Raw genomic sequence first — 24621 nt, forward strand, 5'->3', positions numbered from 1 at the left:
GGGTTTGATAGGAAGAAGGGTCAGCCGCACACTGGAGGATAGATGAATATAGTGTGTATTTATTGATCCATAGGACACACAAAACACCAGGACATGAATACAGAACCTGTTAACGCGTTTCACAAGATCTCCTGCTTAATCATAACAAAGAAAGCAACAAAAGTGCCGTCTTATATAGGTATTAGTTATTAAAGAACACCCGTCCTAATCAGCACTCCTGAATTCTGAGGGTATGCCTACTGATACATTGTAACAAAACATATAAAACCATTGTATCAAAAGTAGTGATCTCAGAGAACAAGAAAGGAAGAAAAGAAAAGAGAAAAAAGGAAACAAAACGTATAAAACCATTGTATCAAAAGTAGTGATCTCAGAAAACAACAAGAAAGGAAGAAAAGAAAAAAGGAAACAAAAAACATATAAAACCATTGAATCAAAAGTAGTGATCTCAGAGAACAACAAGAAAGGAAGAAAAGAAAAAAGGAAACAAAAAACATATAAAACCATTGAATCAAAAGTAGTGATCTCAGAGAACAACAAGAAAGGAAGAAAAGAAAAAAGGAAAGTGAAGTGGAATAAAAAGGAAAAACAAAGAAAGAGAAAAAGAATAATGGATAAAAATAATTGTGAAAAAATAATTATGAAAAAATTATAAATGAAAAATAGAATAACAAACACAGATAAAAGTGAGTAAATATCCCAAGAAGATATGGGCAAAGAAGCCACATTTGTAAATAATCAAAATTTAAATATAAATATATGCAAAAAACTAATAAAAAAAAAAATCACAAAAAACATACATATTCAGACCAGAATATATCAAAAAAGCAGAAAAATAAATAAATCAAAAGTAACGCATCGAAAAACAACGCATCAAAAAAAACAAAAAAAAAAAAAGAAGAAGAAAGATTTACAGCCACTTTATTCTTTCTATGCAATTCAAGTTAATCACCTCCCGTCCGGCCGTTGTATATAAACGGCTGGACGGTGGTAGTGCAGGCACGGGTGGCCATTTATAAACGGCCTCCTCGCAGCCTGCTTGTGCGGGCTCCTTGGGAGCACGCAGCACCGCGATCCGGTGCCCGCTGTATCCTCCGGACACAGTGGGACACCGATCGTTGGACGGGACCTCTGTGAGAGGTCCCGATCATGTCCCGATCATGTGATCACTGATTGGCCAATCAGTTTGGCCAGTAGCCAATCAGTTTCTCAACTTCAGCTTTCATTTTGCACCCTCCAGTTTTAGTAAATCTCTACTTGCTGCTGGGGACAGAGGACCACACAAAAAATTCCAAAGAGTCGCACTCAGCTCTCATGACGTGGGTTACAGCTGGGAAAAGCGCGGCTTGATTATGAAAGACGTAGAAGAGAATAGCAGGAGACAGAGCTAATGATGTGGCCGGCTATGCGTCATCTGGTACCCATTAGGCTCCATGGATGCCCATGTAGGGTCTGTTCCTCTGACTGCAGGAGGGTAATTCCTTCAACCCTCCAGAGGGAAACACGGGGTCACCATGGTTGTGAGAAAGCCCAAAACGACCAGGCGATCTTCTTTCTCTGGTGAAGAAGGGGGAGGGGAGGCCCCCCGAGGAGCACGCAGCGGCCGGTAGCCGGAGCTTTAATTAATATTTGTCAATTTAATTTAATTTGTTTAGGAAGTACATAGTTTTCATTCATTGCATTGCTTTCCAGATCAAAACAGCGCAGCAGACTTTCCTGCCAAGTGATATGTCTTCCTGACTGCGCGATTTTCAAGGGGGTTTGCTGCCCAGACCCAATGAAGGAATTAAACCGAAGATGGAGCCAAAAGGTGCATTAGGTACACAGGCGTGCTGTCAATCCATTCTAGACCTGTGATTGGATGGATCAAGAATGGACTGCAATGTATTCTTATGATGGGCCAATACACAGGCGTGCTGTCAATCCATTCTAGACCTGTGATTGGATAGATCAAGAATGGACTGCGATGTATTCTTATGATGGGCCAATACACAGGCGTGCTGTCAATCCATTCTAGACCTGTGATTGGATAGATCAAGAATGGACTGCGATGTTTTCTTATGATGGGCCAATACACAGGCGTGCTGTCAATCCATTCTAGACACGTGATTGGATGGATCAAGGATAGACTGCGATGTATTCTTATGATAGGCCAGTACACAGGCGTGCTGTCAATCCATTCTAGACATGTGATTGGATGGATCAACAATGGACTGCGATGTATTCTTATGATGGGCCAGTACACAGGCATGCTGTCAATCCATTCTAGACCTGTGATTGGACAGATCAAGGATGGACTTCGATGTATTCTTATGATGGGCCAGTACACAGGCGTGCTGTCAATCCATTCTAGACCTGTGATTGGACAGATCAAGGATGGACTTCGATGTATTCTTATGATGGGCCAGTACACAGGCGTGCTGTCAATCCATTCTAGACCCATGATTGGATGGATGAAGAATGGACTGCGATGTATTCTTATGATGGGCCAGTACACAGGCGTGCTGTCAATCCATTCTAGACCTGTGATTGGATGGATCAATACTGGACTGCAATGTATTCTTATGATGGGCCAGTACACAGGCGTGCTGTCAATCCATTCTAGACCCATGATTGGATGGATGAAGAATGGACTGCAATGTATTCTGATGATGGGCCAGTACACAGGCGTGCTGTCAATCCATTCTAGACCCGTGATTGGACGGATCAAGGATAGACTGCAATGTATTCTTATGATGGGCCAGTACACAGGTGTGCTGTCAATCCATTCTAGACCCATGATTGGAAGGATCAAGGATGGACTGCGATGTATTCTTATGATAGGCCAGTACACAGGCGTGCTGTCAATCCATTCTAGACCCGTGATTGGATGGGTCAATACTGGACTGCAATGTATTCTTATGATGGGCCAGATATAAGTGGCAGTGCCATTACAAGGCCATCCAGGGCAAAGATGCCAACTGCACCCCCCTTCCCTGGTCCATGATGTGCAAGCTTAGGGGGTCCTACACCCAGCAGTCACTCACTTGTCAAAATCACTTTTAATATCGCTACTCCTGTGAGCCTTGTAACAGAAGGAAGGCACCCCCATTCCTACAGCACGCCATTATGCTCAGGGTAGCCGTCCCTCCTGCCCACCCCTTGTCCCGGCCCTGATAAGTGGATATGTGTCCGTTCACATTTGGGTCATTTCAGGTTCATTGGAATGAACACAAAAGGTTTGCATCCAGGTCCAGTTTTTCGGACCTAACCAGATGTGGGCAGATGAAAGCGGATATATATCAGTTAACATCAGGCCACCCATAGGCAGGGCTGGTACAAGGGATGGGCAAGGGGGGCGCCTGCCCTGGGTGCAGTAATTGGTTGGCGACCAGTGGGCCACGTCTTGATGCTTCACACTGTGCATGTGCAACTTCCTTCTATTTGCTAGAAATCAAGCGATTGGTCATGCATGTGCAGTGCAAGCTTCATGCTAACCATGGGCAGCTGCAGCAAGGGAGCAGGGAATGGGCGCAGAGTGGTATATCCATTCCCTGCAGTACCGCACCCTTGCCATAGGCACTGGATGAACCCGTCCCGGTACTGCCCATAGGGATTACATGAGTCTGTGTTCCTCCCTCCCTAGATCTTGGTTTCAGTTCTCATTTAATTAATAGATTCCCTGCTGAGACAGAACAGAGGCACCGATGTGAAAGGGGCCTTACCCAGACTTTGCCCATGCAGGAGAAAATGAAAGGGTCCATCCTGATTACCAGCACTGCCCTGCTGCCCCTTCCTTTACTGTAGTCGCTGCACCCAGTATCGGAGCTTCGATGGGGCGCTGAGGTCATGTGACAGCACTCCCCTGCCGATTCTCCTTCACCTCCCAGTACTTCCCAGTATGGAGGAGCATGTGATCTCCTCTCATGGTACAGTTCTCAGGAAAGGTGGCCTTCCACAGGGCACAAGAATTGCATGATGGGAGCTTACCAGCTCCCCATGGGGCTCATTCACACTAGCGATGCTCTCTGAAGAGTAATCTGTGTTCAGGTTGCTTTTCAGAGAGCATTTGACCGGCAGTGAAGTGGTGCTGTATTGCCTCCTCACTACTTGTCTTAACCCCCTGAACCCTACATAAGCAAGCCGCAACCGCATCCATGTGTAAACCCCTGGCTGCTGCACACACACACATATATATATGTACAGGGGCGGGCTGAGCATTTGGAGACTCAGGCACTGCACGAGGGCCCGGGGTCAGTAGGGGGCCACATTCGATGCCCCTGCTAACTTTTTCATAGGCTTTTTTGAGCTTGGGCAAGGACACAGGGGCCCCATGATCCCCTATTGCCCGGGTATATGTATATATATTTGTTTCTTTTTTTTAAATAATGTACTATATATATATATGTTTCAGATATTATTATTATTATTACTGATTCTTTTAGTTTTTATACAATCTAATTTTATTACCTTTGGATCAAGAAAAAAAAAAGAAAAGAAAAGAAAAATGAAATCCCAGAGAGGTGGCTCTATCTTATCATCTCTGTAATAAACAAAACGCCTCTTGACCCACTTAGTGGCAGCCGTATCCATCACTCTGCACTGATTATAACTGGAAATGCCATTACTAGCACAAACAATTGTCCGTGTATTTCAGGAAATGACTGTACTGATGTCAGACAGGCAAAGACCTGACCACTCATGACTGGGAGTGGATCGGAATAGAGAGAATAGAGAGGAGTGGGAAGACGCAGAATGAGAGCAGGAGGAAGGAGCGGAGTCCTTCAGCAGAGCAGAGTATTTCAGGAGAGGAGCGTTATAGGGGAAGGAGCGGAGTCCTCCAGCAGTGCAGAGTATTTCAGGAGAGGAGCGTTATAGGGGAAGGAGCGGAGTCCTCCAGCAGCGCAGAGTATTTCAGGAGAGGAGAGTTATAGAGGAAGGAGCGGAGTCCTCCAGCAGTGCAGAGTATTTCAGGAGAGGAGAGTTATAGAGGAAGGAGCAGAGTCCCCCAGCAGCGCAGAGTATTTCAGGAGAGGAGTTATAGAGGAAGGAGAGGAGTCCTTCAGCAGTGCAGAGTATTTCAGGAGAGGAGAGTTATAGAGGAAGGAGAGGAGTCCTTCAGCAGTGCAGAGTATTTCAGGAGAGGAGAGTTATAGAGGAAGGAGAGGAGTCCTCCAGCAGTGCAGAGTATTTCAGGAGAGGAGGGTTATAGAGGAAGGAGCGGAATCCTCCAGCAGTGCAGAGTATTTCAGGTAAGGAGTTATAGAGGAAGGAGCGGAGTCCCCCAGCAGTGCAGAGTATTTCAGGAGAGGAGCGTTATAGAGGAAGGTAGCAGAGTCCTCCAGCAGTGCAGAGTATTTCAGGTAAGGAGTTATAGAGGAAGGAGCGGAGTCCCCCAGCAGTGCAGAGTATTTCAGGAGAGGAGCGTTATAGAGGAAGGTAGCAGAGTCCTCCAGCAGTGCAGAGTATTTCAGGAGAGGAGAGTTATAGAGGAAGGAGCGGAGTCCTCCAGCACTGCAGAGTATTTCAGGAGAGGAGAGTTATAGAGGAAGGTAGCAGAGTCCTCCAGCAGTGCAGAGTATTTCAGGAGAGGAGAGTTAGTGAAACATAATAACTGTGGAATCAGCAGCTATTTTGACCACTTTATTTAAAATAAATAAATAAATAAATGAGTGTTCAGTGTGACAATCAGACAAGCGGCGGCTCCTATCATGTAATATTCGATGGAATCAATTTGCACAGAACATTATTTAATCTCAGGGTGTGACTGCGCTGACTCTTCTAAAGATTTCCAGTTTACAATGAACTGAACAAGGAGGGGTGACGTTCTACACCAATGGAAAAAAGATTTTTTTTTAAAGAAGAAATTTTAATCCAAGAAAGAACAGAATGTCTCATTTTATTATGCTGCCCATTGTGAGTTATGAGTCACGGCGGACCGCCGTTCCGTACAGTTACAGGGTGGCGCATGTAAGGCTTTGCAGCGAGCCAAACTGCGTTTTCCATGGACTTAAAAAAAAAGAATTAGGAGTTCACAGAAAAAATTATTTTCATACACAAATTATAGGAACATAGAAAACATGGGATGAAAAAGCCCGAAACACTTCATTATTGACAAATCGGTCACATAAAATAGCCGTTACGTTTCAGGGACCAAGATACCCCCCTTCATCAGGGCTTATAGCAAGGTAAGAACTTGGATCAGCCACACTGATCACACTGATCTAGGTCAGATTTAATACTGTGCTCTCTTTGGTGGGTTTCTGTGTAATCGTCACATATTACCCCCCGATTCCTGTTGGTCTGGGTTCCTTTCGATGTTCCTCTGGTTTGAGTTATTTTTGGGTGCTCGTTGAGCCTTGCTGTATGTGACCCGACTCACCAGAACAAGTACTCTTAAACCCCGAACTAAAAATGTCATTCATCATTAGATGGTGGCTGCATTAGTTTGACCTTTTTAGACTTTTTTTCCCCTCTGTTTTCACCTGGTGATCTGGCCAGTAACACACCTCCTGTATTGGAGCAGCCCCACTCTGAAAGAAGTAGCACAGGGGGCAGCTTTGGACGGGGGGAGGGAAGTGTAAGATTTACTAGCAGGTTTAGATACACTAACAAATCGAAGCCAAACTCCAGATAATACTTTATAATGATAATAAAATAAGTTACAGCAAATAGTTTTTTTTCCTTTGCGGACAAAGCTGATCATTGTAAGCAGCCCTGCCAGTGTTAAATGGTTTGTCTCATCTCTGTAACGGATACATTTGCAGGACAGCAAGCAAGACAACAGCCTTACTGGGAGGATCACCAGGTGAAAATGAAAGAAAGAGAGCCTAGAAAAGAAAACGAATGCAGCCACCACATCTAAGAATTAATAAGCCAAATGTTTGCTTTCGGGTTTCATATCACTTTAAAGTACACCTTCAGGAAGATGTTCCAAACCTCCCCCCATGCAGTTCTATACCCTCTGCATAGTACATGCCAGCACTCCTTCTAGTGTAAATGGTGCATGTCCTCCCATCTGTTGGGGGGCCTCTCCTCAAAAACCGCTGGGCCCCTCATCCCCCCAACAGCAACATGTGTAATGGGAGGACATGCACCATTTACAGCAGGGGGAGCGCTGGTTCTTGCAATGCAGAGGATATATAAATGTATAGGGGGAATTTATGAAAACAAATCTTCCTTAACCTCCCTGGCGGTATTCCTGAGTGTAGCTCGGGGTAAAATTTCAATACCAAGAGCGGTAACCACGAGCTACACTCGGGCTTACCATGCGGCGTTGCTCAGGGGGTCCCTGCAGCACTTACCTTGTCCTGCGCTCCCACGAAGTGTCCCCTGCAATGTCTCCTCCGGCCGATGCCGGCATCCGGCTTCCGTGTTCCGGTCCCTGTGACATCGGGACGTACGGGCGCCGGAACCGGCGGGAAATTTGAAAATTTTTAAAAATGTCATTTTTGCTGTCATTCCTGTATCAAACCATTTCACATACATTTTGTCCCGAGTGCTTTGTCCGGCGCCCTGCCTGCATTTTGACTGTTCTTTCTGCCTGGAAACTTAGCAAAGTCCATGGCGTCCAAAAAGCGTCCCTTTACGTCAAAAGCGGTTTTAGACCGGCTAGAGAACAGCGATAGTAAATCAGAACCACTTGCAGAATTGAGTGATAATGATTCGTGGGGGAAATTCCTCATCAGACACTGAAAACGATTCTGCGACTTTGCTCAGCGATGTGCGAATTTGCCTCTGTATTTCAAATTTCAGTGTTTTTGGTTTGATTATATTATTGAATTAAAATTATTATTATTATATTATTATTTTTTATGATTATTTATTAAATTATAATTTATGATTTCGTGTTTCAAGTTTTATCATCCCCGGAATGTTTACTAGACTCTTGTTCGGACAGATTTCAGTGAGTTATTCCAAAAAATTACAGCCTACAATAAAAAACTACATATTTCCATGCAAAAAAATGTACCGCTTTCAGCACAAAAAATTGGAAAGAATCAGACCGCTAGGGAGGTTAAGCAGGAATTCCAGGTATGGCATTCTTTACATCGATGCATTGATCCAGCTTGGACCAGTGTAACTATGTACACTCACCGGCCACTTTAATAGTTCCACCTGTTCAATTACTTGGTAATACGAACTGATAATCAGCCAATCACATGGCAGCAACTCAATGCATTTAGGCATCTAGATGTGGTGAAGACGACTTGCTGAAGTTCAAACTGAGCATCAGAATGGGGAAGAAAGGGGATTTAAGTGACTTCGAACATGGTGCAGTTGTTGGTACAAAGACGGGTTTTTTTTTTTATTTTTTTTTTGATGGACTGTGTGTTCACCATGTCTTATGCCCACCTTTCAGAGGATCTCGTAATAAAAATATTGTTTTGCATCCATTTTGATGTATTTTGTACTCTGCTTTGGATTTAAATACCGCCCTTTTTTGCAGTTTGCTCTTGTGAACTGCTTAGTTTTTTGCATGGTTGTTGGTGCCAGATGGGCTGGTCTGAGTATTTCAAAAACTGCTGATCTACCGGGATTGTATCGGCCGTACATAGTGTTATTGGCATTTTGCTGATGATGGTCGCTGTGTTTTTACCACAAATTTACCACGTTTTAGGGTGCGTTTTTCATAGGTTATGCGACTCAAAAACACATTAAAAACGTAACGTGCGCGTTATTGGTGGGTTTGTGCTGCATTTTCAATGCCTTTCAGGCCTGCTTCACACCAATGCAGCTTGCGGTTTGCAGTGTGTTTTGCGTTTTTGCATGTTTTTTAAAGCTTTTTTTACATTTTCTTTTTTTATTGGCCAACTTGTTGCTGGGCAGATTAAAAACACAAAACGCATAAAAAAAGGTCAAAACCGCACACATGCGTTTTCTGCAGCGTCTCCATTGGAGTCTTTTGAACCAAAAACGCAACGTTTTGCGTTTAAAAAAAGTCCCTGACTCCAAAAACACAGCAGCTCATAAAAACATAGCTGTGAACGTACCCCATAGGAAACCGTGATAAATGGACTGTAGTGCGTTTCTGCAAAAAGCACTAAAAAATGCATAGGTGTGAACCAGGTCTCAATGGGGAGCGGTGCGTTTTTGGTGCATTTTTAGCTGACCAAATATACACCACAAATGCGGCAAGCAGGAATTTTAACACCGCAAGGGAAGAGCAGCAGACCAGCGTGAAGACATACATTGAATTTAAAGGGACGCATTTTTCTTTGTGTTTTGTTTTAATGCAAATGCGCTTCAAAAAACTGCTCAGTGTGTAAGCAGCCTGTTGGGCAAAAATCTGCAGAAAAAGAGTTCATATACATTTAAACTTATGATATTAATTAAAAAGTCAAATAAAATACAAATATATATATAAAAATATATATTTTTTTAAAACTGTCCATTTCAGTTTTGTTTTTTCGGCCAAATCCTGAATTTTCATTTCGGTGCACCACTATCAGTGAGCCAATCACACAAGCGGGAAATGACATTTCTAGGGGGCGCTCTGTATGCCATCTGTGTACTGAACACCTCCAGGTCGCCATTTTGTATTTTACGGAAAATTACAGCGCTGCAGATTGAAAAGGAAAAATATTTTTTATTAACCACCTCCCGTCCGGCCGTTGTATATAAACGGCCGGACGGTGGCAGTGCAGGGGCGGATGGCCCTTTATAAACGGCCTCCTCGCCCCCTGCTTGTGCGCGCTCCCTGGGTGCGCGCAGCACCGCGATCTGCTGCCCGCTGTGTCCTCCGGACATAGTGGAACACCAATCGTCGTATGGGACCTCTGTGCCAGGTCCCAATCATGTGATCACTGATTGGCCAATCAGTGATCACATGCAGAGTAGTAAGCAAGATGTCACTTCTGACATCATTGCTGACTACGTGTGAAATCTGTGAATGATCACAGAGGTCACATGGTACAGGGCAATTCACAACAGCCTTGTACCATGTGACAAGCTGTGACCAATCACAGCTCACACAGTAGTTCTCAATGGCTGCAAGAATGCAGCCAGAGAGAAGGAGAAATGATTGCTTTTACAGCCTTTATGGATGTAAAAGCAATCAGTGTAAAAAAAAAAAAAATCTTCATCACCCCCCACAAGTAGTACAGTGTCACCATGGTACTGCTAGGGTGACAGTATGTAAAAAAAAAACAAAAAACAAATAATAATATAAAAATAAAAAAATAAAAAATTTTTTAAATGTTTAAAAATTATAATTTTTGGTTATAAACTAATTTGGGTTATTTTTTTTTTTTTACTTAAAAGATAACAGAATAAATTTTAGCCAAAATTTATGATGAAATATTATTAATTTTCAAACATTTTTAAGAAAAACACTTTTTTTCAAAATTTTTGGACTTTTTCATTTACATAGCAAAAAAAATAAAAATCCCAGTGGTGAATAAATACCACCAAAATAAAGCTTTATCTGTCTCAAAAAGATGCTAAAAAATTCATATGGGTACAGTGTTACATGACCGCGCAATTGTCATTCAAAGTGTGACAGCGCTGAAAGCTGAAAATTGGTCTGGACAGGAAGGGGGGGAAAGTGTCCGGACTGGAAGGGGGAGAAAGTGTCGGGACTGGAAGGGGGGGAAAGTGTCGGGACTGGAAGGGGGTGAAAGTGTCCGGACAGGAAGGGGGTGAAAGTGTCCGGACAGGAAGGGGGTGAAAGTGTCCGGACTGGAAGGGGGTAAAAGTGTCCGGACTGGAAGGGGGTGAAAGTGTCCGGACTGGAAGGGGGTGAAAGTGTCCGGACTGGAAGGGGGTAAAAGTGTCCGGACTGGAAGGGGGGAAAGTGTCCGGACTGGAAGGGGTAAAAGTGTCCGGACTGGAAGGGGGTAAAAGTGTCCGGACTGGAAGGGGGTGAAAGTGTCCGGACTGGAAGGGGGGAAAGTGTCCGGACTGGAAGGGGGGAAAGTGTCCGGATTGGAAGGGGGTGAAAGTGTCCAGACTGGAAGGGGTAAAAGTGTCCGGACTGGAAGGGGGTAAAAGTGTCCGGACTGGAAGGGGGTGAAAGTGTCCGGACTGGAAGGGGGTGAAAGTGTCCGGACTGGAAGGGGGTGAAAGTGTCCAGACTGGAAGGGGGTGAAAGTGTCCAGACTGGAAGGGGGTGAAAGTGTCCGGACTGGAAGGGGGTGAAAGTGTCCAGACTGGAAGGGGGTGAAAGTGTCCAGACTGGAAGGGGGTGAAAGTGTCCAGGCTGGAAGTGGTTAACATTCAATTACAATATGACTCAAGCCACAATTTATTTATTTATTTATTTTTTTCAAAGAAAGTGGAGTTACCCTTTAGGATTGTATATAGGTAGCGCATACCTACCTCTGGACTGTGTCAGTAGATAAAGAACGGTATGTACAAACCATAAATATATGAAAAACAGAAAAGGTCGTAAGGTCATAAACGGGCGTACTGACAACTCATGGGGCCCCAGGCAATAGGGGATCATGGGGCCCCTGTGTCCTTGCCCAAACTCAAAAAAGCCTATGAAAAAGGTACCAGGGGCATCTCATGGGGCCCCCTACTGACCCCGGGCCCTCGGGCAGTGCCTGAGTTTCCAAATGGTCAGTCCACCCCTGGTCATAGAATACCAGCTGATCAAAATTCACCCTTTTTTGGCCAATTTCCAATTTCAGTCTTTTTGCTGATTCCGCAAAGAAAAAAAAAAGTTCCATTTCAGTGAGAGAAACGAGAGGCCTGTTTAAGATTTGCAGTCCAATGTTATTATTTGTAATCGCTCACGGAACAAGTAATCCGAGAGTTAACTGTTCGGCTATAAATAGGCCGATTCCTTAATATGAAAAGCATTGGTTTCCTCTCTAAATTGGACCGCTCCATGTCAGCGCTCGCTCTATGTAACGGGAGACGCTGGAGACAGCGCCAGGTTTGTGTAGACTCTATTGAACGGCCCCTGTGTTTGGAAGCATAATACCCGCCTGGCCCCCTTCTTGGTCTCTAACCTGCGGAGTGCCGCCATCTCCCGTAACATTGACCAGATGCCAGTAATGTCAGGGGCGAGACACTGGAGGCCTTGTGAGCCGGTTCACAGGACAGGGCCCGGCATGTCCAGAGCAGGAATGCGGCCGGGTGAGGTAAGGCTTCTAAATCACAGAACCTCAAAGAGAACAGCAAAGAAATGTGTTGTATGGTAAAGAGAACCTGTCACTAAAGAAGCATGGGGATACATCAAAACCCTAGTTCAGCCTCTCTCAACCTTTTTATCCTAGAGCAGTGGTCTCCAAACTGGGGCCCGCGGGCCAGATGCAGCCCTTTGCTTGCTTTATTCTGCCCTTGGGGCACCATTCCTTCCACTTATATGCGTCACTATTCCTCCCAATAACACCAACAATAAAGAACCCACTGACACCAACAGTCAGGTACTATTCCCAGTGACTGGACATAATTACTCCCACTGACACCAACGATGGGACACCATTACTTCCACTGATCCCAACAATGAGGCACTATTCCGCAAACCAACACCAATGATGAAGCACCATTCCTTCCACTGACACCAACAGTCAGAAACTATCCCTCTCACTGACTCCAACGATTGGCCATTACTCCTCCTGATATCAACGATAGTACACCATTCCTTTTACTGATCCCAACAATGGGGCACTATTCCTCCCAATGACACCAATGATGGGACACTATTCCTCCCACTGACACCAATGATGGGACACTATTCCTCCACTGACACCAATGATGGGGCACTAGTCCTCCCACTGACACCAATGATGGGATACCATTCCTCCCACTGACACCAATGATGGGATACTATTCCTCCCACTGATGCCAATAATGGGAACTATTCCTCCCACTGATGCCAATAATGGGAACTATTCCTCCCACTGACACCAATGATGGAACACTATTCATCCCACTGATGCCAATGATGGAGCACTATTCATCTCACTGATGCCAATGATGGGAACTATTCCTCCCACTGATACCAATGATGGAGCACTATTCATCTCACTGATGCCAATGATGGGAACTATTCCTCCCACTGACACCAATGATTAAGCACTATTCCTCCCACTGATACTAGCAATAGGGTACCATTTCTTGCACTGACACCAACGACAGGGCACCATTCCTCTCACTGACACCAACAATGAGGCACTATTCCTCCCACCGACACCAATGATGAAGCACCATTCCTTCCACTGACACCAAGGGGTTTATTTACTAAAGCTGGAGAGTCCAAAATCAGACTCCCTTCTGCATAGAAACCAATCAGCTTCTAACCTCAGCTTGTTCAATGAAGCTTTCGCAATGAAACCTGGAAGCTGATTGGTTTCTATGCAGAAGTGAGTCTGATTTTGTGATTTTGGGCTCTCCAGCTTTAGTAAATAAACCCCCAAGAGTCAGATACTATCATTTCTACTGACACCAATGATTGGCCATAATTACTCCTACTGACACCAACGGTGGGACACCATTCCTTCTACTGATCCCAACAATGAGGCACTATTCCTCTCAAAGACACCAATGATTAGGCATAATTGCTCCCAATGACACCAACAATGGAATACCATTCCTTCCACTGATCTCAAAAATGGGGCATTTTTTCCTTCCACTGACACCAATGATGGGACACTATTCCTCCCACTAACACCAACCATGAGGTACTATTCCTCCCACTAACACCAACCTTGAGGCACTATTCCTCCCACTAACACCAACAATGGGGCACTATTCCTCCCACTGACACCATGATGGGGCACTATTCCTCCCACTGACACCAACCATGAGGCACTATTCCTCTCACTGACACAGGGGCTATGTATTTCTACTCCCAATGACCACCAAGCCTATGGCATTTTCTATTTCCACTGGCCACAGTCCAGGCCCCTTAAAGTCTGAAGGACAGTAAATGGGCTCTTTGTTTAGAAAGTTTGGAGACCCCTGTCCTAGAGGAACCCTTGAAATAATTTTCAGGTCTCAGGGAACCCCTGCTAAAACCAATCCATTGAGGGGTCAAGGGAAAATGCCCCTTACATCTGTGGTCAGTGGGAAGAATGCCCCTCACCAGTAGCTAAACAAATATTGGTGTCATGTTGCTGTGATGTTCCAAGTGATGTTGGTGCCAGAATTATGCAAGCACCGTCAGATGGGGGGTCAATCAGTGACAGCTCAAGGAAACCCTAACAATCTTTGGAGGAGCTCCAGAGTTTTTAGTAAAACAATTTCACCAAGCAGTAGAAGTATGCACAAATGTTTGATGTATTGAAAGATTTAGTGCTTTGCAACAGATGGGGCCAATGGCTACCACCACTGCTGCGAGAGTTGAGAACGGAGCTGGTTGGAACAGTGGCTTTGCATATAAAAAGAAACAACAGTAGCTGAAAAAAATTCACCAAACTGCCTAGACACTGCAAGACACATACCTGTTCCCCTACTCGTACATCAGATGATTTCTAGTCCTGCCTTCAGGATCGATTAGGAGTTTGCTCCTTGTGGGCGGAGAATGTACTGCTTCCTTCTATATTATGGGAGCATCCAACGTCATGCGGAGGGAGATGCACGAGTCCAGTTATCTATTTAGGATTATTCCACCGCAGCTCTGCTCCAGATTACCTCCTTCGCATGGAGCAACCAGCATTCAGATGGTACAGTGTACAGTAGTTCTGCCTTAAAGTGTTACTAAACCCCGGATCCTGCATCAACTATATCTGGTCTCCCCGGACCCTGCATTCACTATATCTGGTCTCCCCGGACCCTGCATTCACTATATCTGGTGTCCCCGGGCCCTGCATTCATTATATCCGCTCTCCCCGAACCCTGCATTCACTCTATCTGGTCTCCCCAGACCCTGCATTCACTATATCTGCTCTCCCCGGACCCTGCATTCACTATATCTGGTCTCCCCGGACCCTGCATTCACTATATCTGGTCTCCCCGGACCCTGCATTCACTATATCTGGTCTCCCCGGACCCTGCATTCACTATATCTGGTCTCCCCGGACCCTGCATCAACTATATCTGGTCTCCCCGGATCCTGCATTCACTATATCTGGTCTCCCCGGACCCTGCATCCACTATATCCGCTCTCCCCGGACCCTGCATTCACTATATCCGGTCTCCCCGGATCCGGCATTCAGTATATCTGGTCTCCCCAGACCCTGCATTCACTATATCTGGTCTCTCCGGATCCTGCATTCAGTATATCTGGTCTCCCCGGACCCTGCATTCACTCTATCTGGTCTCCCCGGACCCTGCATTCACTCTATCTGGTCTTCCCGGACCCTGCATTCACTATATCTGGTCTCCCCGGATCCTGCATTCAGTATATCTGGTCTCCCCGGACCCTGCATTCACTCTATCTGGTCTCCCCGGACCCTGCATTCACTATATCTGGTCTCCCCGGACCCTGCATCTACTATATCCGCTCTCCCCGGACCCTGCATCCACTATATCTGCTCTCCACGGACCCTGCATTCACTATATCTGGTCTCCCCGGACCCTGCATTCACTATATCCGGTCTCCCCGGACCCTGCATTCACTATATCTGCTCTCCCGGGACCCTGCATTCACTATATCTGGTCTCCCCGGACCCCGCATTAACTATATCTGCTTTCCACGGACCCTGCATTCACTATATCTGGTCTCCCCGGACCCCGCATTAACTATATCTGCTTTCCACGGACCCTGCATCCACTATATCCGGTCTTCCACAGTACACAAAACATGGAAATGCAATTATTTTAGTAAATATAAACTGCTAAATACCTTTTCTCATCAGCAGTATATAGCAGTCTTGTGACTTCTATCAGTGTCCAGCAGATTACTAGCTAAAGCTTGTAGGAGGAGTTTTCTTTTTGCTCTAGGACGATGGAAATCTCCTGACCTCTGTCTGGACAGTGCTGATTGGCCATGTGCCTTAAGGATCAATTAAGAGTGTGCTCCTCATGGGCGGAGACTGTTCTGCTGCCTTCTATATTATAGAAGCATCCAACATCATGTGGAGGGAGATGCACGAGTCCAATTATCTACCAACAATTATCCCACCACGGCTCTGCTCTAGATTACCTCCACAGCAGAAGTGCATGGGGCAACCAGCATTCAGATGGTATAGTATACAGATGTTCTGCCTTAAGTTTCAATTAAGAATGTGCTCCTCATGGGCGGAGACTGTTCTGCTTCCTTCTATATTATAGAAGCATCCAACATCATGTGGAGGGAGATGCACAAGTCCAATTATCTACCAACAATTATCCCACTGCAGCTCTGCTTTAGATTACCTCCTCAGCAGAAGTGCATGGGGCAACCAGCATTCAGATGGTATAGTATACAGACGTTCTGACTTAAGGATCAATTAAGAATGTGCTCCTCATAGGCGGAGACTGCTCTGCTTCCTTCTATATTATAGAAGCATCCAACATCATGTGGAAGGAGATGCACAAGTCCAATTATCTACTTACGACTCTTCCATCACAGCTCTGCTCTAGATTACCTCCTCAGCAGAAGTGCATGGGGCAACCAGCATTCAGATGGTATAGTATACAGACGTTCTACCTTAAGAATCAATTAAGAATGTGCTCCTCATGGGCGGAGACTGTTCTGCTTCCTTCTATATTATAGAAGCATCCAACATCATGTGGAGGGAGATGCCCGAGTCTGCTTATCTACTAAAGAATATCCCACCACATCTCTGCTTCAGCTCCAGATGGGGCAACCATCACTCAGATGACCACCATACACAATCTGATCAATTTCCTTTCATGCACAGCTTTGTGATACTGGGTTCTCTTTTAAATTACAGCTCTCAATCCTATTGAACTTGAAGTGTTCCTGTAATCAATACACAAAGGAGGAAGCCATATTGAGTGTTTTGCTAAAACTAAGCCTATCTGTCAAGCAGCGGCTAAACATGCCATAGTGGCAACTGGCCATCGTTCAGCCAATTGGAGGTTCAGTAGGACCAAAGAGTTTTTTTGACCAAAAACCAGCCTCTGTTAACTACAGAAACCCCTTCTCCTTTAACTCTCTGAATTCGCACCACAGACATGAAAGGGAGATTCCCATTGGCCGCTACGGGCAACCAAGAACGTTCTTCCTTCTGACTTCATGAGATCCCATGGTTTCCCCAAATACAACTCCAGTCTGTCTGACTCATGTGCTTGATAAATACGTCAAGAAAAACAAAGGATGATTCGACGTCTGAGTATTATGGATGGGCGCGCAACACTAACCATTAATAATGAGGTGGAAATTGCTCGTCTTCGGTCGTCTTTTAAAAGATTTGATGGACAGAAGTGGCAGTTTCCACGGCTTGCTGCAGAAACATACGGAGAAAGGAGGCTGCAGTACCGCCGAGCCAAGATGGCGTGCAAAGTACAGCAACCGTACCCAACAAATACGATTTACTTTACTGAAGTCAGTCCTCAAAATGGTGACTTGTGATTGGCTGGAAGGAACGACTGCGGTTTGCAGCTTACCGAAAACAAATGTTCTCCATCAATTAGGTATAAAAACATGTCTTACCTTGGCTTCACATTTGCGGTGACATGACAGACGACAAACTGAAAAAAGTAAAAAGAGAAATCAGTTTAAAAAAAAAAAATCTCTACATGTAAAATGGCAAAAAATGACTGCTACACGTTAGTATGCATGAAAAACGTACACAGTCAGTGTGAATACTCGGTATACTGCAATGAAAGTATATAATCGCTTACCTAGAACAACCCACACAGTTTAAAATAGAAATGAAAGGTAAAACATTTGTGTATAGATATAAAAAAAAACCAAAAAAACACTTTTTTTCCCTTTTTTTATATGTGGCCACATTCCCTCTCAGCTGCATAAGAGCTGGGGGAGGAGAAAGAGCCGTACACTAATCTTCCCAGTGAATGGCTGTGCAGGAAGGGGGGTGTCAGCACAAGTCTTGTCATTGGAGGAGAGTACACTGAGCTCCCAACACAGCTAGAGAGCTGACCACGCTGTGTTCTCCTGCTTAGTGTGGTCAGTTTAGATAGGAAAGCAGAGGGACTGGCAGGAACAGAGAACTGACCATGCTGTGTTCTCTTGCTTAGTGTGGTCAGTTTAGATAGGAAAGCATAAGGACTGGCAGGAACAGAGAACTGACCACGCTGCTTTCTCCTGCTTAGTGTGGTCAGTTTAGATAGAAAAGCAGAGGGACTGGCAGGAACAGCAGGGATTTCACACAGAGGAAGCAATACAAAGAGAACAGGAGACTTTTTCATACAAGTGCATGGTACAGCAGGCACAAATGCGGAATAGGAAATGTTGGGTTTACATAGTGGAACTACACTGTATCTGAGCACCACAAACCAAAAGTTCATTCATTTTTAATACTCATGCCAAACTCCTCCACCCATCCATGTCTCCATGCTCTATTGTGCTGAGAAATCACTTTAACAGGTTCCCGCCCGGCCTATAGCCAGATGGTGGCCTGCAAAACCCCTCGTAACTCCAGGTGGACGCCATATGGTGTCTTTTCGGGCATGCATAGTTTGCGATCTGAGTTTCGGGCATGCATAGTTTGCGTAGAGCGCGATCTGTCACCGGCCGTGTACCTCGGACACGGCCGATGACAGATCTGGAGTACCAGCCCCGTTGCCGGTACCATGTGACCAGGGGCGGACTGACCATTTGGAAACTAGGGCACTGCCCGAGGGCCCGGGGTCAGTAGGGGGCCCCATGAGATGCTCCTGGTACCTTTTTCATAGGCTTTTTTGAGTTTGGACAAGGACACAGGGGCCCCATGATCCCCTATTGCCCGGGGGCCCCATGAGTTGTCAGTCCACCCCTGCATGTGACCTGCTATGACCAATCACAGCAGGTCACATGACAGTTGTATACAATGGATGGCTTCATTCATGCCATCCATTGTGTATAGCTGTGAATGGTCACAGCGATCACATGCACAAGCTGGGCCAATCACAGCCCAGCTGTGTCATGTGATTAGTAGTGGCCAAATTACAGCTAAGCACAAAAAAACCCCTGAATGAATCGATGTCATTCAGGTAAATGCTTGCTTATAGCAAAGTAGTTCTTTGCTATAAGCAAATTGTGTAAAAAAAAAAATAAAAAATACTGATCACAATGGTAACATTATACTACTTTGGTCATAGCGAAGTGTGAAAAAAAATCTTAAAAAAAGGAAAAAAAATTTAATAATAAATTAACAATTATAAAAAAATTAAAATGAAATTTAAAAAAAAAATTTTTTTTTCATACTGTCACCAGTCAGTGTCCCTGATCACCGCCATGCCAGTTATATGATGACGCTGTACTGCGCTGGTGACAGTATGTAAAAAAAATTGTGAAAATAATTTTTTTCATTTTTTCATTTTCCAAAAAATGACAAAAAAAATACAACTTCAAAAAACTCACCATGCCTCTTATGAAGTACGTTGGACTGTCTACTCTGCAAAAAGGGGTCATTTGGGGGATATCTGTACTGTCCTGACATTTGGGGGATATCTGTACTGTCCTGACATTTGGGGGGATATCTGTACTGTCCTGACATTTGGGGGATATCTGTACTGTCCTGACATTTGGGGGATATCTGTACTGTCCTGACATTTGGGGGGATATCTGTACTGTCCTGACATTTGGGGGATATCTGTACTGTCCTGACATTTGGGGGATATCTGTACTGTCCTGACATTTGGGGGGATATCTGTACTGTTCTGACATTTGGGGGGATATCTGTACTGTCCTGACATTTGGGGGGATATCTGTACTGTGCTGACATTTGAGGGATATCTGTACTATGCTGACATTTGGGGGGATATCTGTACTGTCCTGACATTTGGGGGGATATCTGTACTGTGCTGACATTTGAGGGATATCTGTACTGTGCTGACATTTGGGGGGATATCTGTACTGTCCTGATATTCAGATATATCCCATAGTTTGTGAACTTTCCTACAAACTAAATAATACATCCTAATTTGGGTTACTTTCACCAAAGACATGTAGCAGAATACATCTCGGCCTAAATTTATGAAGAACAATTATTTATTTGCAAACTTTTATGACAGAAACAAAGAAAAACATATTTTTTTCAACATTTTTGGACTTTTTTTGTTAATTTAGCAAAAAAATAAAAACCCCAGTGGTGATTAAATACCACCAAAAGAAAGCTCTAGTTGTGTGAAGAAAATGATAAAATTTTAGTTTGGGTACAATGTTGCATGACCGCGCAATTGTCATTCAAATGTGAGAGCGCTGAAACCTGAAAAATGGCCTGGGCAGGAAGGGGTTAACCACTTGCCAACCGCGCTATGGCCGAATGATGGCTACTGAGCGTTCGTCCACTTCTGGGAGGGCGTCTATTGACATCCTCCCAGAACCGTGCCCTCCACACACCCGCTGTGGCGAGCACCCAGCACACTCTGTGATCGCTGTGTTCTTTGGACACAGCTGATCATAGAGAGATGTAACGGTCCAATCACAGCGGCACTTTACCACGTGATCAGCTGTTCACAATGATCACAATGTAAACACACTTGCTGGTTATCGGCTTTTCCTTTCCTCACGCTGTCACAGCATGAGAGGGGAGCCGGTAACCAGCAAGCATATAAGGGGACATCTACACTGATAATCAGGGCACTGGTCATCAGTGTCCTGATGCTCAGTGCAGTCTCAACAGGGCCCATCAGTGCTGCCTATAAATGCCAATCAGTGCCCATCAGTGCTGCCAGTCAGTGCCACCTGTCAGTGACCATCAGTGCCCTTTAGTGCTATGAGTGCCCATCAGTGCAGTCCCAACAGGATCCATCAGTGCTGTCTATCGATGCCAAACAGTGCCCATCAGTACTGCTAAACAGTGCCCATCAATGCCACCTATCATTGCATATCAGTGCCCATGAGTGCCACCTATCATTGCCCATCATTGCCACCTATTAGTGCCATTTAGTGCTTATTAGAGCCCATCAGTGCAGCCTATCAATGCCAATCAGTGCCCATCAGTACTGCCAAACAGTGCCCATCAATGCCACCTATCATTGCATATCAGTGCCCATGAGTGCCACCTATCATTGTCCATCATGGCCGCCTATCAGTGCCCTTTAGTGCTTATTAGAGTCCATCAGTGCAGCCTATCAATGCCAATCAGTGCCCATCAGTGCTGCCAAACAGAGCCAGTCAGTGCCATCTATCATTGCCTATCAGTGCCCATCAGTGCCACCTATCATTGCCCATCATTGCCGCCTATCAGTGACCTTTAGTGCTTATTAGAGCCCATCAGTGCAGCCTATCAATGCCAATCAGTGCCCATCAGTGCCACCTATCATTGCCCATCTGTGCCGCCTATCAGTAACCTTTAGTGCTTATTAGAGCCCATCAATGCCACCTATCATTGCCTATCAGTGCCCATCAGTGCCACCTATCATTGCCTATCAGTGCCTATCAGTGCCCATCAGTGCCACCTATCAGTGCCCATCAGTGCAGCCTCATCAGCATACATCAGTAAAGGAGAAAAATTACCTGTTTGTAAAATTTTATAACAGAAACTAAGAGAAACATTTTTTTTTTAATTTTTGGTCTTTTTTTTGGTTGTGTATCAAAAAATTAAAAACCCCAGTGGTGATTTCCCCCCCAAAAGAAAGCTATTTGTGTGGGGAAAAAATTATACAAATTTCATATGGGTACAGTGTTGCATGACCGTGCAATTGCCATTCAAAGTGTGACAACACTGAAAGCTGAAAATTGGCCTGGACAGGAAGGGGGTGAAAGTGCTCAGTAGGCAAGCGGTTAAAAGACACCCTCTAGCGATTCTAGCTGTGGCCATCTTGAGTAAGGGCAAATAATTCATGTAGCATTTACTTCCTGGAATCCATTTGCCCTTAGCTCAGGCATGTAGGCAGGAGAGTGTGCTTAGCTAAGAAAACCCCTCCTGAAGACTCCTGGGATGCATGACATCATTTGCCTAGTCCAGAAACCAGGAAGTAACTAGAAAAATGTAAAAAAACTTTTAAAACAAGTATAATATACTTTGCTATCTATTTACCAATTGCTGGCAGCGTAAGGATTCAGAATAGTCCGTGTTGATCGGGAGAGTGAAGTTTCAGTTTGAGGATGGTGTCCCATTATCATATCATGTCCACAGTCTCTGACTATATCCGGTGGTGTCTCTGACTATATCCTGTTGTGTCTCTGACTATATCCGGTGGTGTCTCTGACTATATCCTGTTGTGTCTCTGACTATATCCTGTTGTGTCTCTGACTATATCCGGTGGTGTCTCTGACTATATCCTGTTGTGTCTCTGACTATATCCGGTGGTGTCTCTGACTATATCCGGTGGCGTCTCTGACTATATCCGGTGGCGTCTCTGACTATATCCGGTGGCGTCTCTGACTATATCCGGTTGTGTCTCTGACTATATCCGGTTGTGCCTCTGACTATATCCGGTTGTGTCTCTGACTATATCCGGTTGTGTCTCTGACTACATCCGGTTGTGCCTCTGACTACATCCGGTTGTGCCTCTGACTATATCCTGTTGTGTCTCTGACTATATCCGGTTGTGTCTCTGACTATATCCGGTTGTGTCTCTGACTATATCCGGTTGTGTCTCTGACTATATCCGGTGGCGTCTCTGACTATATCCGGTTGTGTCTCTGACTATATCCGGTGGTGTCTCTGACTATATCCGGTGGTGTCTCTGACTATATCCGGTGGTGTCTCTGACTATATCCGGTGGCGTCTCTGACTATATCCGGTGGCGTCTCTGACTATATCCGGTGGCGTCTCTGACTATATCCGGTGGTGTCTCTGACTATATCCGGTGGTGTCTCTGACTAAATCCGGTTGCGTCTCTGACTATATCCGGTGGCGTCTCTGACTATATCCAGTTGCGTCTCTGACTATATCCGGTTGCGTCTCTGACTATATCCGGTTGCGTCTCTGACTATATCCGGTTGTGTCTCTGACTATATCCGGTTGTGTCTCTGACTATATCCGGTTGTGTCTCTGACTATATCCGGTTGTGTCTCTGACTATATCCGGTTGTGTCTCTGCCATCTCCCTTTAAGAATATTCACTCAATTTTATGAGTGGCCCTCTGGTAAAGTCAAGGGCCACACTTGAAGCCCCCATATCAAGAAAGTTGACTATCACTTCTCTAGAAGATAATGGCTCAGAATATAAAGCTTTTCAGAAATGTAGCGAGATTTAAAAAATAAAGTATAACACATACTCAAAAATGAAGAAAAAAAAATCAAATGTAAAAAACAAATAAAAAAAAATTCATCAGTGGAGCTTCCCTTAAATTATGACTATAAGCAATATTTGAGTTATCAGCATTATCAGGAACCCCTCCCCCCCCCCCCTCCTCCTCCTCCATCCTCCTCACCCAAATAAAAATGGTGTTTTATTGGCACCACCCAATCCTGTTCCAAACTTTCAACATCTAATGAAAACACAGTCCGGGGAGTGTCGGAGGATTTTCCACGAAGGTCCCAATAATTGCGGCCCCCCTGGTCAGGCCAAGCACTGCGCCGTACAATCCAGTCATTGTGCCGCGGCGCTCCGTGCACCTGGCCTAACGCGGGGAGATTTAGCACAGGAAGTAACACGTTTGGGTTAGGTTGGGCTCAGCTCGCCTTTCATGGCCGGCCGGGCTCTGCGGCACACAGCCCCCCTCGCACACAAGCCGCAGAACGGGCGCCAGCAATTTCAGGGGTACCTCGTACGCCGCAAACTTCCTGCAATTTCAGAACAGACGCACCAATTCTACGAAACATCTTGTTACCTTGTGTTATTAGAAGAAACACTCCACCTCGATGAGGGGATCTGAACAAAATCTTAAAAAGAAAACTATTTTCACTACAGAATTTAAATTCTTATTCATTTTTCTTGAATGTTCCATATTTAGATTGTAAGCTCCCAGGATCAGGGCCCTCCTATCCCTCTTGTATTGAACTGTATTGTTGCTATATTGTCTCCCGTTATATTGTAAAGCGCTGAGCAAACTGTTGGCGCGATATAAATCCTGTATAATAATAATATATAAATCCTGTATAATAATAATAATATATAAATCCTGTATAATAATATATAAATCCTGTATAATAATAATAATAATAATATATAAATCCTGTATAATAATAATATATAAATCCTGTATAATAATAATATATAAATCCTGTATAATAATAATAATAATAATATATAAATCCTGTATAATAATAATATATAAATCCTGTATAATAATAATAATAATAATAATATAAATCCTGTATAATAATAATATATAAATCCTGTATAATAATAATAATATAAATCCTGTATAATAATAATAATAATAATATAAATCCTGTATAATAATAATAATAATAATAATAATATAAATCCTGTATAATAATAATAATAATAATAATAATATAAATCCTGTATAATAATAATAATATATAAATACTGTATAATAATAATATAAATCCTGTATAATAATAATATATAAATCCTGTATAATAATAATATATAAATACTGTATAATAATAATATAAATCCTGTATAATAATAATATATAAATCCTGTATAATAATAATATTTCAATAAGGCCGGGTGCCCTCCAGAGGACCCCCCCCCCCCCTTCCTGGCCAAGCCTTTTTTTGCAATACGGCGCTGCGTTGCACAGTCATGCAATGCTGCACCCAATTGAAATTTA

General features: G+C 44.2%; 1 protein-coding gene across 3 annotated transcripts in view; it reads right to left on the reverse strand.

Annotated features, from left to right (window-relative positions):
* Positions 1-24621, reverse strand: part of TNS1 (tensin 1) — a 688885-nt gene that overhangs the window by 483311 nt on the left and 180953 nt on the right. For all 3 annotated transcript variants that reach the window (XM_089683821.1, XM_089683822.1, XM_089683823.1), the window contains exon 3: positions 17471-17508. In XM_089683821.1, the coding sequence (XP_089539947.1) occupies positions 17471-17508 (38 nt within the window). The remainder of the gene's footprint in view (positions 1-17470; positions 17509-24621) is intronic.

This window comes from Staurois parvus, unplaced genomic scaffold (genome assembly GCF_062004578.1).
Source record: "Staurois parvus isolate SC_StPar_1 unplaced genomic scaffold, SC_StPar_1.0 ptg000323l, whole genome shotgun sequence".
NCBI classification, from domain to species: domain Eukaryota; kingdom Metazoa; phylum Chordata; class Amphibia; order Anura; family Ranidae; genus Staurois; species Staurois parvus.